The 15,687-nt window shown below is 35.9% G+C and overlaps 1 protein-coding gene across 2 annotated transcripts; it reads right to left on the bottom strand.

Annotated features, from left to right (window-relative positions):
- Positions 1-742: 742 nt before the first annotated feature.
- Positions 743-13,594, bottom strand: LOC106876759 (uncharacterized). 2 transcript variants are annotated; one of them, XM_014925447.3, is made up of 6 exons: positions 13,349-13,594; positions 8,038-8,149; positions 7,469-7,510; positions 6,534-6,608; positions 5,633-5,879; positions 743-4,245 (listed from the first exon to the last, which is right to left on the bottom strand). In XM_014925447.3, exons 1-6 carry the CDS (start codon positions 13,513-13,515, stop codon positions 2,912-2,914), a joined length of 1,977 nt encoding a protein of 658 aa, XP_014780933.1. In that variant the 5' UTR covers positions 13,516-13,594; the 3' UTR covers positions 743-2,911. The 2 variants fall into 2 exon arrangements, with proteins under 2 accessions (XP_014780933.1, XP_089216918.1); XM_089360792.1 differs by lacking the exon at positions 13,349-13,594 and adding an exon at positions 11,368-11,694.
- Positions 13,595-15,687: the final 2,093 nt, after the last annotated feature.

Here is a 15,687-nt window from a genome sequence, read left to right as displayed (position 1 = left end):
AAAGCAGAAAAAAAAACCCAGCCTACTAGGTGTAAAACACTGTGTAGAAAACGAATATGAAAAAAAAAAAAAATTGCGCAAACGAACGTGAGGTGTGGGGGGGAGGGACGTTCGGAAAATTCACAAGATCCGATTTTTCCCTCATAACTTTCAGGGAAATGGATATTTACTGATGAAATTTTATAGAAATACCTTTCAAATAGCCAAATTACGATTATAAAGAATTTTCTGGGGAAAATCTTTTCCGAAGGGGTGGGGAGAGGACTGTCGGAAAATTCACACTTTGCTATCATCTATATGGAAAATTGCAAACATGGCATATAAAGATAACTTATTTTAATAGAAATTTTATAACTACATTTCCGTAAATGTTATTCTTGCGCAGCCCCCCCCCCCCCACTCAAACGCCTGCAGATACACATGGCCGAAGTTCCATTTTGGAAGTATTATTCTTTTATTCTTTTACTTGTTTCAGTCACTTGACCATGGCCATGCTGGAGCCCCGCCTTTAGCCGAACAAATCGTTGCCTTTACGTGTCACTGGCACCAGCCACATGTGCTTAGAAAGCAAAATTCTTTACCAAATAACCACACCTGTACCGATTTCCTAAATATATTTGTGTGACAATTAATTACTCACCACTCAACTACAGAGCCACAATGAAAATTCATCAGGAGACAAAACAAAATTATTGAACAAAAAGGTAATAATATTTCGGAAAAGTGCAACAAAAATATTAAATTTAGCTGTTAAAATCATTATGTTTTGTTTATTTTTAAGTCGGCTACATAATTAAAAAGGAGAAACTGAAAATTACAGAAATCTTATTTCACAAAGAATCTTTAAAAACTAGTTTCGAAATATATACAAATTTTGTGATAAAATCAGAGAATTAAAAAGCAAAGTTTCAGGTTGAACACCCACATATAAATCTGTTTTGATGAAGATTTTTCCAATTTATGATTTTTTTTTCACCACACCCCTTCACCTCCAGACCAATTTTTCTTTTGTACTATGTGCTTAAAAACCATGGGAGAAGCCTTTTCATTAAAAAAAAAATTTGTAAATATTTTCATACAAAAAGGTGTTTGATTTAAGGGAGATTTGGCTGTTGTTTCTAGCACATCATACGATCACCTTTGTTTCTGCCACTCTCACATGTATTGATGTTTCTCAATATTTTTCTCCCCACAAATACATTTTATGGAATGATGCAGAAGTAAGACATGCATGGGATATAAGCATGGAAAAAAAAAAAAAAAAATTTTTAACCCCTGCCTCCCCAAACCAAGTGAGGCTGTGTGTGTGTGTGTGTATAAGAAAAATCATTTACTAACAGAAAAGTATGCTATTAAAATAAATTATCTTTTGCATGCTTTTTTTAAATCACTGGATATATCCCAGCAATGACCTTCTCAGACTCTCCAAGCGTTTTAAATTATAAACAGAAATAATAGGGTAGGCGTGGGAGGGGTTAAAAAAAAATCAAATAAAAAAATTTTTTTTAAAGCATAAATGTATTCACAGGGAGAAAAATATAGAAAAATAGAAAACCATCAATACATGCAAGTGACAAAGAAATAAGGAAGGTGGTCATAGGATGTGCTAGAAACAATAGCAAAATCTCCCTTAAGTCACACATCTTTTCATCTGAAAATATCTACAATTTTTTTTTTTTTTTTGTTAACAGAAAAAGCTTCACCAATGGTTTTTAAGCGTGTAGTGGCCAAAAAAGAAAGACAAAAAAAGAAATTTTCGAAAAATTTTTTTCCATAAAAAGACGCCCTCGTCATTTTGAAGGCCATGTGATGAAAAACAAATTGGAAAAATCCCTGTCAAAACGAAGAAAATCCAACATATGTGGGCATCCTGATTTGAAACTCCGCCAATTATAATTTATATATTTACAAATGATTTACAAACAACTCGAGTATCGAAATATATACAAATTTCGTGATAAAATAGGATGAAAATATTACAGAAACTTTATATATATTTACAATGAATTTTTAAAAAGGAGAGTTTTGAAATATATACAAATTAGGTGAAAAGGAGAATTTATAATTTATAAAAACATTCACTTTGTTTGGAACAGATTTCAAATGTAACAATTATATTTTAATCATGATCAGGCAAGACCATACCACATGTCCCCACACTTCTGTGGGTGCATATAAAACATATAGGTTATTTTTCTATGAATTTATACTTGAATAATTAATGCTTTCACCAAATGTTTAATGAAATAATTAATGAAATAATTTGAGTATTTTGATTTTCAATGAAAAAGGGGAGAAAAAAAATTTAATACAAAACAATGAGGAAAAGCTGATATTTTCATTCAAATGTTTAACAAAATGATTATCACAGAACAATCATCCTACCATAAATAATTCGAGTATTTCAAATTGAAATTTGATACAAAGGATAAAAAGGCCTCTAAGTAAAAACAAATTAGATTTGAAAAAAATATTTAAGTAGATTGACAATTTTTTGAAAAGATTCTATTCAGTTTGGGAAACAAACTGTATTCTGTAAAACAATAGAGCAATATTCATTAAATTTCTTTTGAACGTTTTAAAATACTAATAAAAACGAAATTTCATTAAAATTGTTGCAAAGTATTTTGCAAGGAGTATATCTACAACAAAAACTATAATTGTAACAAACTGTATTCTGCAATCAAAGATGTTTGAGAAACATTGCTTGAAATATAAAGATCAAATGCCTTTTTATATCATGATTTTAAGTAATATTAAAAAATTTATTTTACAATAGATGTTTATATTCGAAGCAAGTGAAGTTTCTGGAGATAAAGAATGCATGAAAAATTATAAATAGATACGTTTTTATTTGTGTAAATGTTGATGTCTTTCAATTCTAAGTTAAACATCGAATAAATTACATTTTCTATTTCATAGAGAGGCACTCATCTAAATGTTGATTAATAAGATTTTCAGGCACACGTTTTTCACAGACAGGACAAGGTACATTTACGATATCAGAATTGGAATCATCAGAATTGTCAATAATAATGGGATTGGAATTATTACTGCCTCTCGCTGCCAAATGGTCTGACGTACTACAATCAAAATAGTTTTTAATAGAAGAGTTATTTACAGAATTCAAACTTTCTGAAGTAGAATGTGTATTCATTTTATTTTCAGCGGATGTTAGATCAGAATTTGGGAAAGCGTTTCGAACTTTAGGACTTTTTCCAACTGTTGTTGATGCTTTATTACGTTTGTGTTTATTATGAGGTGAATCTGAAAAAAAATTGTGTTCTTTATTAACAGAGGAACTAATGGTTTTATGTACAGAAGTCTTAGTTTTCCTTTCGGTAGGTGATGAATTGTTTCGATGCTTATCAAAGAGCAAATGTGTTTGAGAAGAGGATGGTAATTCATTACCATCTTTTAAAGAATTTTTGGGATGGTTTGGGATATTTTGCTTTATTTTATCATCAATTAACTCAGAGAGAAATGTGGATTCATCGATAGGAAGCTTTCTGTTTGTGTCTTTTGAAGATCTGAATGATTCATCTTCTCTTACTTTTAAGCGTTTCTTCTCCACATATTTAAGACCAGAATCTTTTTCAGATACTCTTTTATTTATCCCTGTAAACGAACCATTTCCATTGGTCTGAGACATGCAGTTACGTTGCAGTTTATCTTTATGAAGTTGTCCCAGAAAGTTATTCATAGCTGACTCACTTGTACCTCTACCAACAGTTTTAGCATCTTTGGAGGAACTTGGCAAGGATTCTGAGGTATCATATGTAGAAGTAGAAGAGCTTGACATTCTTTTTTTAACAACTGAGGCATTGTAGTTCGCTTGGCTTTCACTTACATTTGGACGTTTCTTCTCCATAGTATCTTTATTTGTTGCTGTAAATGAACTACATCCATTAGTCTGAGACGTGTTCTTCCGTTGCAGTGTATCTTTATGAAGCTGTCCCAAAAAGTTATTCATGGATGATTGACTTGTACTTTTACCAACTGTTTTAACATCTTTAGAAGAACTTGATGAGGACTCTGGAGTATTACATGAAGAAATGGTAGAGCTTGCATTCTTAATAGGAACTGAATTGTTGTGTTTCTTCAATGGAGAATGGATGCCTGACCCTTTGGGTGAACTTTTCTCAGATTTGTTTGTAGTCTTAGATGATATCACTGTTGGTTTTGGCTTGTTCAAATTATACTTCTTTTTAATCATTGCCAAAATATTTCCATTCTTCAAAGGAGCTGTATTGAAGAGAAAAAGTGGAGAAGAAAAAAAAAAGGATTAATTATCATCATAAAGAAGCTTTCAACAATTTGACAATTGAAGATATCTAAAAATTCAATTCTACCAATTTTTCTTTTCGGCTATCATAATGCCAACTGACAGTTACATTACACATCTAGCAGTTTATTGACCCCCAGACTACAGCCATGCTGGGGCATCGCATTGAAGAAATTTTAGTTGAATAAATCAACTCCATTATTATTTTTTAAAGTTTGGTATTTATTCTGTCAGTCTCTTTTGCCAAACTGCTAAATTATGAGAACATAAACACACCAACACCGGTTGTCAAGTGGTAGTGGGGGACAAACATAGATACAAAAGCACACGCATACACACACACATATATATATACATACATACAAACATCTATACATATATAAATGCGAGTTGTCTGTTTGTGTTAAGTTGCTGTCTACACCTGTTAACGAATTTTCGTGAAACTTTGCAAGCATGTTAAAGTAACATCCAGTTTGTTACTAGGCTCATTGAAGTTTAATAAAAATCTATAATTGGATGGCTAGGGCCCCTAGAAGGGGTCCACATATATAACCCATATATATTTTCCTTTAACAGCCAAGGGAAATAACCCATTCGTTTTCCTAGCCAAGGGAAAATAACCCATTCATTTTCATTTGATCACCCTGCATGGAGCACAAAAAAGTGCATCAAACGGCTCCCCACGTAATTTATCCACGAGATACGTAAGGGACATGACGGTTACCCACTCCACAGGTGCCGAAAACCAGAAGATGGTGGAAACACTACCAAGCACAAAGTTAATGGTCAATGGACAGAAATTGACAACAGGTGGATCGTGCCCTACAACCCACTGCCGTCTGAAACATTGCAGTCAAATCGTCCAACCCATGCTAGCATGGAAAGCGAACGTTAAACGATGACGATGATGATATATAATAGGTTTCTTTCAGTTTGTGTCTACCAAATCCACTCGCAAGACTTTGGTCAGCCCAGAGCTATAGTAGAAGCCACTTGCCCATGGTACCATGCACTGGGACTGAAACAAGATTTATGCAGAATTTTCAACCAGTATCAATGGATGAAAACATAATACATAGATAAATGTTTGTATGTATATCATCAGTGAGAAAACAGTAAAAGCAGTTGTCTTCAAAGAATAAATTCCTTTATGATATTTGCTCAACACCAAATTACAGACAATATCTTTTCACTCATCAGCAGAAATGCAGTAAACTAATGTTTTATCCATTGGAAAACCTGTAACCAATATCACTAATTTTCATTAATTGCAATATAAAATATACAAAGAAGCCACAAACATCCGTAACCATTTTGATTTTAAAGATATTTTAAGGAGCAACCTACATTTTTTGTCTGTTTTTGAAAGTTTACTTTCTTTCTTTTTACCATAACTTTCTGGTTCTTTCACTTTAATGTACTGTCCTCCACAAGTCATACGGTGCTGTTCCCACCAAAAGTCATTTCTGGAAGGCGCTCGATTCATGGCTCGTTTCACCCAGCCATAAAATGGTTTCCAGTTTTGACAAGGTCCATTACAACGCCACCAATGTTGTTTATGAAGGTTGACTTCATCAACAAAGTTGTGGTAAACCTAGATATAAAAATAAAAGAAACAAATCAATTGATTAAACACAAAAATATCAAAGGACATTCATCACCATTATTTAACGTATGTTTTCCATGCTGGCATGGGTTGGATGGTTAGACTGGCGTGGGCAAGCCAGAGGGCTGTATCAGGCTCCAGTGCGTTTTGGCTTGGTTTCTACAGCTGGATGCCCTTAACACTTCTCCAGTTTCCAAGCAAGGTAAATATTTTCCCATATGTAGACAGGTTTTTAACACAACACTGGAAACAAATAACCCCGCTTGTAGGATGGTGATCCTCATTTACAACCATCATACGAGATCTAGACAAGGGTACACAATGATACAAACACACATATATATATATATATATATACACACACATACATACATACATGAAGCTTCTTTAGTTTCCACCCACTAAATACAGACACAAGATTTTTGAACCTGAATCCATTTTTAACCATTTCGTATTCGGATCACACTGCCAAATGTAATATTTATTTATTCACCCTTGTTTTGAATAAATCCTGCTTTAGCTTGCAGCTTTGAGATTCTAATGATGTGATTGTTTATTTTTAGAATGACATTGTAGATTATGTGCAAGGGGGCAGAACTGGCTGTTTCTAACATAAAACAGGTAGAATAGTCAAGTACTCACAGTTATATTGGCACCGGTAGCTTTGTTTATACGGTTCATGTGTTCCTTGAATTTTGGACCATGGGGGTCACTTTCCTGATGAGAAAAAATAATTTCAATAAATAATACAAATAAAGAGAATAGCAAAATGAGTAGCTTAAAGAGCAACAAAAACAAGAGGCAGTCAGCGTGATCAAGATTGAACCTCAACGTTAAAAGCAGACACCGTCACAGCAGCCAAATTTTCTTCAAACTATACTCTTCCAGTCTATAAAAAACAAGAATTTATTGAATAATGTACTCTTAGTTGTCGTTGTTGGCACTCCGTCGCTTACGACGTCGAGGGTTCCAGTTGATCCGATCAACGGAACAGCCTGCTCGTGAAATTAACGTGCAAGTGGCTGAGCACTCCACAGACACATGTACCCTTAACGTAGTTCTCGGGGAGATTCAGCATGACACAGTGTGACAAGGCTGACCCTTTGAATTCCAGGCACAACAGAAACGAGAAGAAAGAGTGAGAGAAAGTTGCGATGAAAGAGTACAGCAGGGTTCGCCACCATCCCCTGCCGGAGCCTCGTGGAGCTTTAGGTGTTTTCGCTCAATAAACACTCACAATGCCCGGTCTGGGAATCGAAACCGCGATCCTATGACCGCGAGTCTGCTGCCCTAACCACTGGGCCATTGCGCCTCCACGTACTCTTGGTAATACTTCTACAATACCCAAAATATTTTAACAATTTTCTTTTTTTTATACAATTCCTAATAATACTTAATTATAAAGATATAGGCTATGAGGGTCCAACTGAGTAAATAGGAGTCAAAGGGGTTCATAAACAAAAAATGGTTCAGAACCACTGGTTTAAAGCAAAACAATGAAGTTAACATGAAATTATTTGAACCGAACTAGTCTGGTTCAAGAGAAGAGTGAAGACATAAAAACCAACTATACTTACTCGACATTTGGTGACATGGAGGTGGGCATGTATCATTTCGTGCTGAAAATAATAAATTTTTGTTTTTCAATTTACACACATTATATATTTGAGCAGTTTTTAAATGTCATAAAAACACAGATTCCCCATCTGATCAGTTCCTCTGTTAACTGTAATCCTTTTCAATCAATACTATTTTCTTAAACTGAGTCAACAAGGGAATTTCTACAGTTTTTTGACTTGCTTGAAATAGTAGTCAGATCACTCTCAATTTACACCCATTTAAAAACAAAATGGAAGGACTTATTATATAAAATAGTCCCAAGTCCTAGATATCCTTAAAAAAAAAAAAAGGAATGTTCATAACTAGTTTGTTTTTGATGATAGGTATATAAACAACACCTGTAGGCATGGCACATGAAGAGAAGAATGTTCTTCAGGCAATAACTATTAAAGAATTATCAAAATTTCTCTCAATTTAAAAAGGCTAACTATTTCTGGCTAAAATTTTGCTCTCAATATTGAAATTTATTATTTTCCCTTGTTAGAGTATTAGACTGAAATGAAAATAAAAAATCTGAATATCTTACAAGTAACGTTTCCACCAAGTCTTTTCGTGGTCTCAATTTGAGAAGTGGCTCACTCAAGCGTATTGAACAGGCTCCACCTTTACCTTCTAATGGTGCCATCAAACCAGCACACCTTGACAAAGAAGTAAAACAATAATTATTATTAACAGAATACTTAGAAATATCTAATATTTTAACAACACTAATGTTTTTACATCATACTTTCCCGGTTCTTGCTTTAGAATTATTCACTGTAGATGGAAAAAGTGTTGATATATTTTAGTAAAGGAGAAGAAGAAAATTAGATTTTGGTAATATTCTTCATCTCTTTAGAGAGAAATGTTTGAGGATATGCTGGAACCAGGGTTCACTCAATGCTCAGGGATCTTGAGACCAGCTGCAAAGGAGACAACAGATATTACCAGAAAATTGTCAGAAGCTACTAAGAAAGTAAGTTGTTACATCTGGTTCATGAGAGAAGATGATTGGTGCAGGAAGAGTTAGCAGTGAGGATGGCAGAACATCAGGCCCAGAGTCTCAACACCGAACTCAACAAAGCTTGTACTGCTGTGTGGAAATTTTGCCACCTGCATTGGTGGATGGCCCTGGATAGCTCTGGCATTGTGGCTGAAGGGATCAAAACATCTACAGAGTTGCTTCACTGCCTGGTGAGACATTACATAAGGGCATCCAGCTGTAGAAACTCTGCCAAATCAGATCAGAGCCTGGTGTAGCCATCTGGTTTCACCAGTCTTCAGTCAAATCGTCCAACCCATGCTAGCATGGAAAGCGGACGTTAAACGATGATGATGATGACTCATAGACTGAGTACAACATTATTAGCACTCAAGTGTTTACTCCAAATTCACCTACTTTCGAAAAAAATTCATAATCATAGATATGCTTAGCTGTCACTCACAGGCAAGTATGGCTTAGCAGCTTGAACCAAACTTTTGCTAATAGTTTTGGAGTACCTATATATAGCTGCAAGCTGACATAGACAACCTCTCAGCCCTCCCAACTTTGACTGATTGGAACATCAGGTATACGTTAGCTGGAAGGAAAGAGGGTTGTACAACCACTCAACTGCTACCCATTTTCAGCTGAGCAGACTCAAGTAACCTGAAGTAATGTGCTTTGCCTAAGAGCACAACACACCACCTGGTCCAGGAATCGAACCTACAACCTTATGATTGTGAACTCAACACCCCAACCACAAGTTCATGTGCTTGATAGAATTAAAACAAAAATGTATATATTAATGACATTAATACTTTAGACAAGATATTTCTTTGCAATCAAATAATTATCTTTTAGTTTCTGGACACATGAGATATTTTAGTACGGGGTACACTATGCCTGGAAAATAATACCATAACAAATTTCATTTTACATACTGTTTAAGTTATCGTAGATAATTATTGCTTGGAACACTGAAATTTCTCATTAAATTTCAACTCAATGGAACCTTTGGTGTTCCAGTATTTAACTCTTTTGTGACTATATTTCTGTTAACATATGCTGCCTTTCTTTAAATTCATTTTAAAAATAATGAAGGATTTAGCAAAATAACTTTCTAATTATCAAGCTGGGGTCTGGAATAATGTAGCCCAAAATTTAGAATGAAGATTATAATTTAGACCACTTTAAAACAGTAAGTTTATGTCATAGAACTTGGGACGGTCTCAGGTTAGTTGGTATCAAAAGGGTTAAAGTATTGTAAAACTATCTGGCCAGTTAATGCTTTATAATATTCGAATTAAAGTTGTTTGGTGTGATCACAGAAGCATTGTAGAGTTTCTTAAGCAATTTGAGTTTGCCACTCGGTATTGAAAAGGCTACCTGCCCTTGCTATATCTATATACTGGATCTTGGATGTGAATGGCTTATATAAGACTATGGTGAGAGCCATTAAAGGAACTGCTAAGGAATGTTTTATTGTCTGTGTAGGGAGCAAATGCAAGCCCATAAAGGTTCATGAAGACACCAGGTTATGAAACAGTCCATCAGGAGACTCTCTCTCTCTTTATTATTCCACACAGCAAAAGCATAGAAGGAAAGTGCAAATGTACTTATATTCTTGTTTCTCTCACTGCCAAGCTTTGTAATATTGAATTTAAGAAATTCACAGGTGTACAACCTAAATTATGTTTTGGTCTTAAATCATAACTGTATTTTTTATGGTGGTGGGCAATATTTCTGTTTATCTTTGACTATTGTTCAATGTGGTTTGAAGGGAAATTTGGCTCTTTTCTAAGTAGGTCGAGCGAACTGGTCCAAACCTCCCTCGCTCGTAGTCAACTCTGTGATATGGTTATTCCAAAAATTCGTGGAGCAGAATATTTAACAAATTCAACCTTGAACAATTTTATATTTTATAATTTATTTATTTCAAAATTGCAATCTTCATATTTTAAAACGTTTAATTAAAGTTTCGAAGAGTTACCCCCATCAAATAATCATAATAATAATTTAGAGGTGGTTTAAAATTTTAAAGTGCAAGTTCTTCCCAGAACCGTGATTTCCGCAGTTGAACACACAAGAAACCGAATACATAAAGAAAATAAATGGGTGGGGTGACTGACAGTCGTCAAAGTTCGAAGATAAATATATATATATATATATATATATATATATATATATATATACAGGGTCCGGCAAAATGATCTGACACATTTGTAGGTTTAATAAAAGGCAAATAAATTAAAGTTACAAAAATGTGTCAGATCATTTTGTCGGACCCTGTATATATTTATAATGCATGCCAATGAAAACACTGCAATTTTTATGAATAAACTTTCGCTGATGCTGGACAAATATCAGCTTCCTTGAATTCCGGATCTTACATCACAGACACAATTAAATCATCGTAAATATAGATGAAATACGCATGAAAGTTACACATAAAATTAAAACCATCATCGTTAAGACATTGCAAACAGCGTAGGTCAATGTTAATTACAATACCACCAACAATAATGGAGGATGGGCAAAATTAACATGGCCATCCTGTATGACCGAAACGAATAAATAAATACTTCGGGTATATATTTTCGAATTTTGGTGGTGTGATGAACTGAAACGATATCTAGGAAGCTGTATCTTTTCAAAATTTATCTTCACTATTATATATTATCATGAGACCTTGTAACTTAGGATTAACTGTTGTCAGGACAAACAGCTTCATTCATAAATTTCTCTTCCGAAAACTTTCAAACAAATAAACGTATTTTTGTTTGCTTTCCGAAGTAATTTACTCGGGGATGGATGTCATTTTATTAGGGACTGATCCCCCCCCCCCACATACACACGCACTTAAAAAAAAAAGTTCTGCTGAACTGAATAATTTACCTATTTAGTCCTCATTTAGAAATGAAAGAAACTGTTGTATACAGTGCTCAGGTGCACTACAACTAAGAAGGCGGTGGGGAGGCCGTCAGGGGTACAGTTGGCGGATTGGAAGTTTTAAAGGATGTATTGTCTCGACAGCGAATGACTGATAAAAGGAGTTTATTCTATGCTTCAACAATTCTGAGTCTGAAAGAATGTCTCCGGAAGTCATGTGTACTGTGTTGTTTTTTGATTTTGTGATTATGTCCACGAGTGTTTGACATATGGAATTCAAAAGAGGTGCCCGAGGCTGTTGTTGGAAAGATGGTGGATAATCTTTTGGGGTGTCTAACAAAAAAAAAAAAAAAAACACATTTTGGAAGTTTTGTAGACATTAAAAAATCCCACACACGCAATGTAAACAGTATTTTGAGCTAATGAGGGAGCTGGTGATTACCGAAACTAATTAAATTAACTTAGCAAAATTCATTTGCCAGCATAATGTGGCAGTCCTATACAAGGGCAATAATGTTTTCTTGGGGCTAAATAAGATTAGGTATTGTTACTGTATATCTCTCGCTCAGAGAGGTAAAATAAACGAACTTAATAGCATATTAAGAAGCATATATAAGTTAAGTTATATAGCGTATTCAATAACTTTACCAACAACATTAAATAAGTGGGTTCCACAAAGTGAAGCTGATCTAAGCTAAAAGATTAGGTCAATATAAAGAACACCCGTTAATAAAAACCAATAAAACCCCCAGCCTGCTGGATATTAACAACTGTAGAAAACGAATATGAAAAATTCGCAGTTTTGTGAGATTTGGCTGTTATTTCTAGCATGTGGATAACTTGCTCGAATTGGGAGGGAAGGGTGTTGGTTTTTTTTTTTTTTTGATTTTTTTTTCAATATATGTACATTTTCATGAATGTTGAGGGGAAAAATCGGATCTTATGGATTTTCCGAAAGTCCTCTCCCCACCCCGCGATTTCTTATTTCATATTCGTTTTCTCCACAGTTGTTAACATCCAGCAGGCTGGGGTTTCTTTTATGTTTTCGGAAGCATTTACTTATTCGTTTCCGTCAGTCGGAACAGCAAAATTATTTCTGTACATTTCTTGTTTATGTCAGTTTCATTCTATTTAACGGAGCTTTATTTAAGATTAATTACCATGAATTATACATTGACATGGATTATCGGATTGCAACTGTAAACTCTGTTAACCGAATTATATACATTATCGTAGCTAAAACAATTTAAAACATTGGATATAGACAGAATGAAACTATCACAAATATAAACAGAATTAAAACATAACAGCTGTAGATCGTGGACATTCTGTCGTTTACAACAACGTCGAGGGTTCCAGTTGATCCGATCAACGGAACAGCTTGTTCGTGAAATTAACGTGCAAGTGGCTGAGCACTCCACAGACACATGTACCCTTAACGTAGTTCTCGGGAATATTCAGCATGACACAGTGTGACAAGGCTGACCCTTCGAATTACAGGCACAACAGAAACAGGTAGTAAGAGTGAGAGAAAGTTGTGGTGAAAGAATACAGCAGGGTTCGCCACCATCCCCTGCCGGAGCATCGTGGAGCTTTAGGTGTTTTCACTCAATAAACACTCACAACGACCGGTCTGGGATTCGAAACCGCGACCCTACGACCGGGAGTCCGCTGCCCTAACCACTGGACCATTGTACCTCCACCCCCAGCTGTAGATATAACATGTCATCGAGAGAGAGATAATTATGCGAACTTGAACTGCTATGGGACTTCGTTTTCAGGGTTTCCCCGTGAAGTGTGTTCACTTTATATTTATAATAGGTTCCTCAAACCACACCCTACAACTTTAATAAATGAATAATTAAATAAATAATTAGACGATGTAGTCTTGAATATCCAGAAATATGGGACGATCATAAGAACGTCAGGGCAGAGTTACGGAGGCGGGGGAAACAGATTGACAAACAATAACAAGAGGGCAACTTACGATGTCATTCGTTTGCTCCACTTCAGTTCCACTCGAGACAAAGTTCCTCCAAAGAAGGTTCTGTCGAATTCCCGAAACATTGCGAAGATATCAGGTGTTGGATCGATATATTCCCATGAAGGATCGACAAGTGACTTTGAGCCACTCGTGACAGAATAACAACTCATAGTCAAAGAATTCAGCGGAAACAAAAAAAAAATCGACAACGAAAATCGTTGTTTAAATATTCTAAAGATGAACGGAAGTGACAAGAATGAAATATGATTACTTAAATGTTAAATGTAACTCCTTTTTCTAAGAGGGCAGTAAAAATAGCAGAGCGAAGGGGAGAGCACTGTAATTAGAACGTGTCTGTACATGTTAGATATATTTCGGGTCATGACGAAACAATTTTTTGAGACAGCATATCTAGGAATACATGATCAAATATGAATGCTCATAGACTTTCGCCCTCTTGTGGTCATAAAGTCATTTGCTTTTGGATAATGAGGAAATATACTCTTTTACTCTTTTATTTGTTTCAGTGGCCATTTGACTGTGGCCATGCTGGAGCACCGCCTTTATAGTCGAGCAAATCGACTCCAGAGCTTATACTTTAGAAGCCTAGTACTTATTCTATCGGTCTTTTTTGCCGAACCGCTAAGTTACGGGGACGTAAACACACCAGCATCGGTTGTCAAGCGATGTTGGGGGGACAAACAGACACAAACACACACACATCATCATCATCATCATCGTTTAACGTCCGCTTTCCATGCTAGCATGGGTTGGACGATTTGACTGAGGACTGGTGAAACCGGATGGCAACACCAGGCTCCAGTCTGATTTGGCAGAGTTTCTACAGCTGGATGCCCTTCCTAACGCCAACCACTCAGAGAGTGTAGTGGGTGCTTTTACGTGTCACCCGCATGAAAACGGCCACGCTCGAAATGGTGTCTTTTATGTGCCACCCGCACAAGCCAGTCCAGGGGCACTGGCAACGATCTCGCTCGAAAATCCTACAGGAGCCAGTCAGGCGGTACTGGCAACGGCCACGCTCAAAATGGTGCATCTCATGTGCCACCCGCACAAGAACCAGTCCAGGGGCACTGGCAACGATCTTACTTGGCTTGCCGGGTCTTCTCACGCACAGCCCATTTCCAAAGGTCTCGGTCCGTAGTCATCGCCTCGGTGAGGCCCAATGTACGAAGGTCTTGCCTCACCACCTCAGCCCAGGTCTTCCTGGGCCTACCTCTTCCACGGGTTCCCTCAACTGTTAGGGTGTGGCACTTTTTCACGCAGCTATCCTCCTCCATTCTCACCACATGTCCATACCAGCGCAATCGTCTCTCTTGCACGCCACAACTGATGCTTCTAATGTTCAGCTTTTCTCTCAAGATACTTACACTCTGACGGGTATTCACATTGACATTACACATACATATATATATATATATATACATACACGACGGGCTTCTTCCAGTTTCCGTCTACCAAATCCACTCACAAGGCTTTGGTCGGCCCGAGGCTATAGTAGAAGACACTTGCCCAAGGTGCCACACAGTGGGACTGAACCCGGAACCATGTGGTTGGGAAGCAAGCTACTTACCACACAACCACTCCTGCACCTATGTTATAATTATTAGGTTATATAAGGTTATATATAATTATATAGGTTATAATTGTAATAAAAATTAATTTGTATTATTGGTTCCCTAGCAATATTAACGTGTGGCTAGAAATATTTTTAATAGACATAATTACATTTCGCTTTCATATTTAATTATTGTATGCCATGGGTGGGGGAATCAGAAAACAAAATAATTTATGAAAAGAATAATCCTTCAATTAAAGTACTTTCATAGTATCAAAATCTTAAGGAATCTCCAATGTATAGGAGTATATTCACGTGTGTGTGGGGGGGGGGGATTCACCCCTGGAAACATGGGTGTTTCGTTCAACATCCTTAAACAACCCTTATTCAGGGACCTTTTGATTGAGATGGGCTACTCAACCTGAAGAAAATTCTAACTGGGCTCCATCTGCGAGGTCATGCGCTGTTTATCTTGATATGAGATCACCATGTCATGCACATATGGTTGTGATGCATGTGCCTGGATAATCCTTATCAGATGGGTATCCTAGACTCCATATATTTTACCTCAGTGTCACTTTGATGGCATGCTGTGTCTTCTCTTCTTTCTGTAAAAGCATATTATTATTATTATTATTAATATTATTATTATTTTTTTTTTTTTTTTTTTTTTATAGAAAGGATTGAGGTAACTCCTCCTGAAGATATAGAGTCAAAATTAAAAGAAGAGTGCCATTTGCTATCTCGTGAACAATATTTCGAAATA

Source organism: Octopus bimaculoides, chromosome 12 (genome assembly GCF_046866305.1).
Source record: "Octopus bimaculoides isolate indiv1 chromosome 12, ASM4686630v1, whole genome shotgun sequence".
NCBI classification, from domain to species: Eukaryota; Metazoa; Mollusca; class Cephalopoda; order Octopoda; family Octopodidae; genus Octopus; species Octopus bimaculoides.
This window is presented reverse-complemented; position numbering and strand designations above follow the sequence as displayed.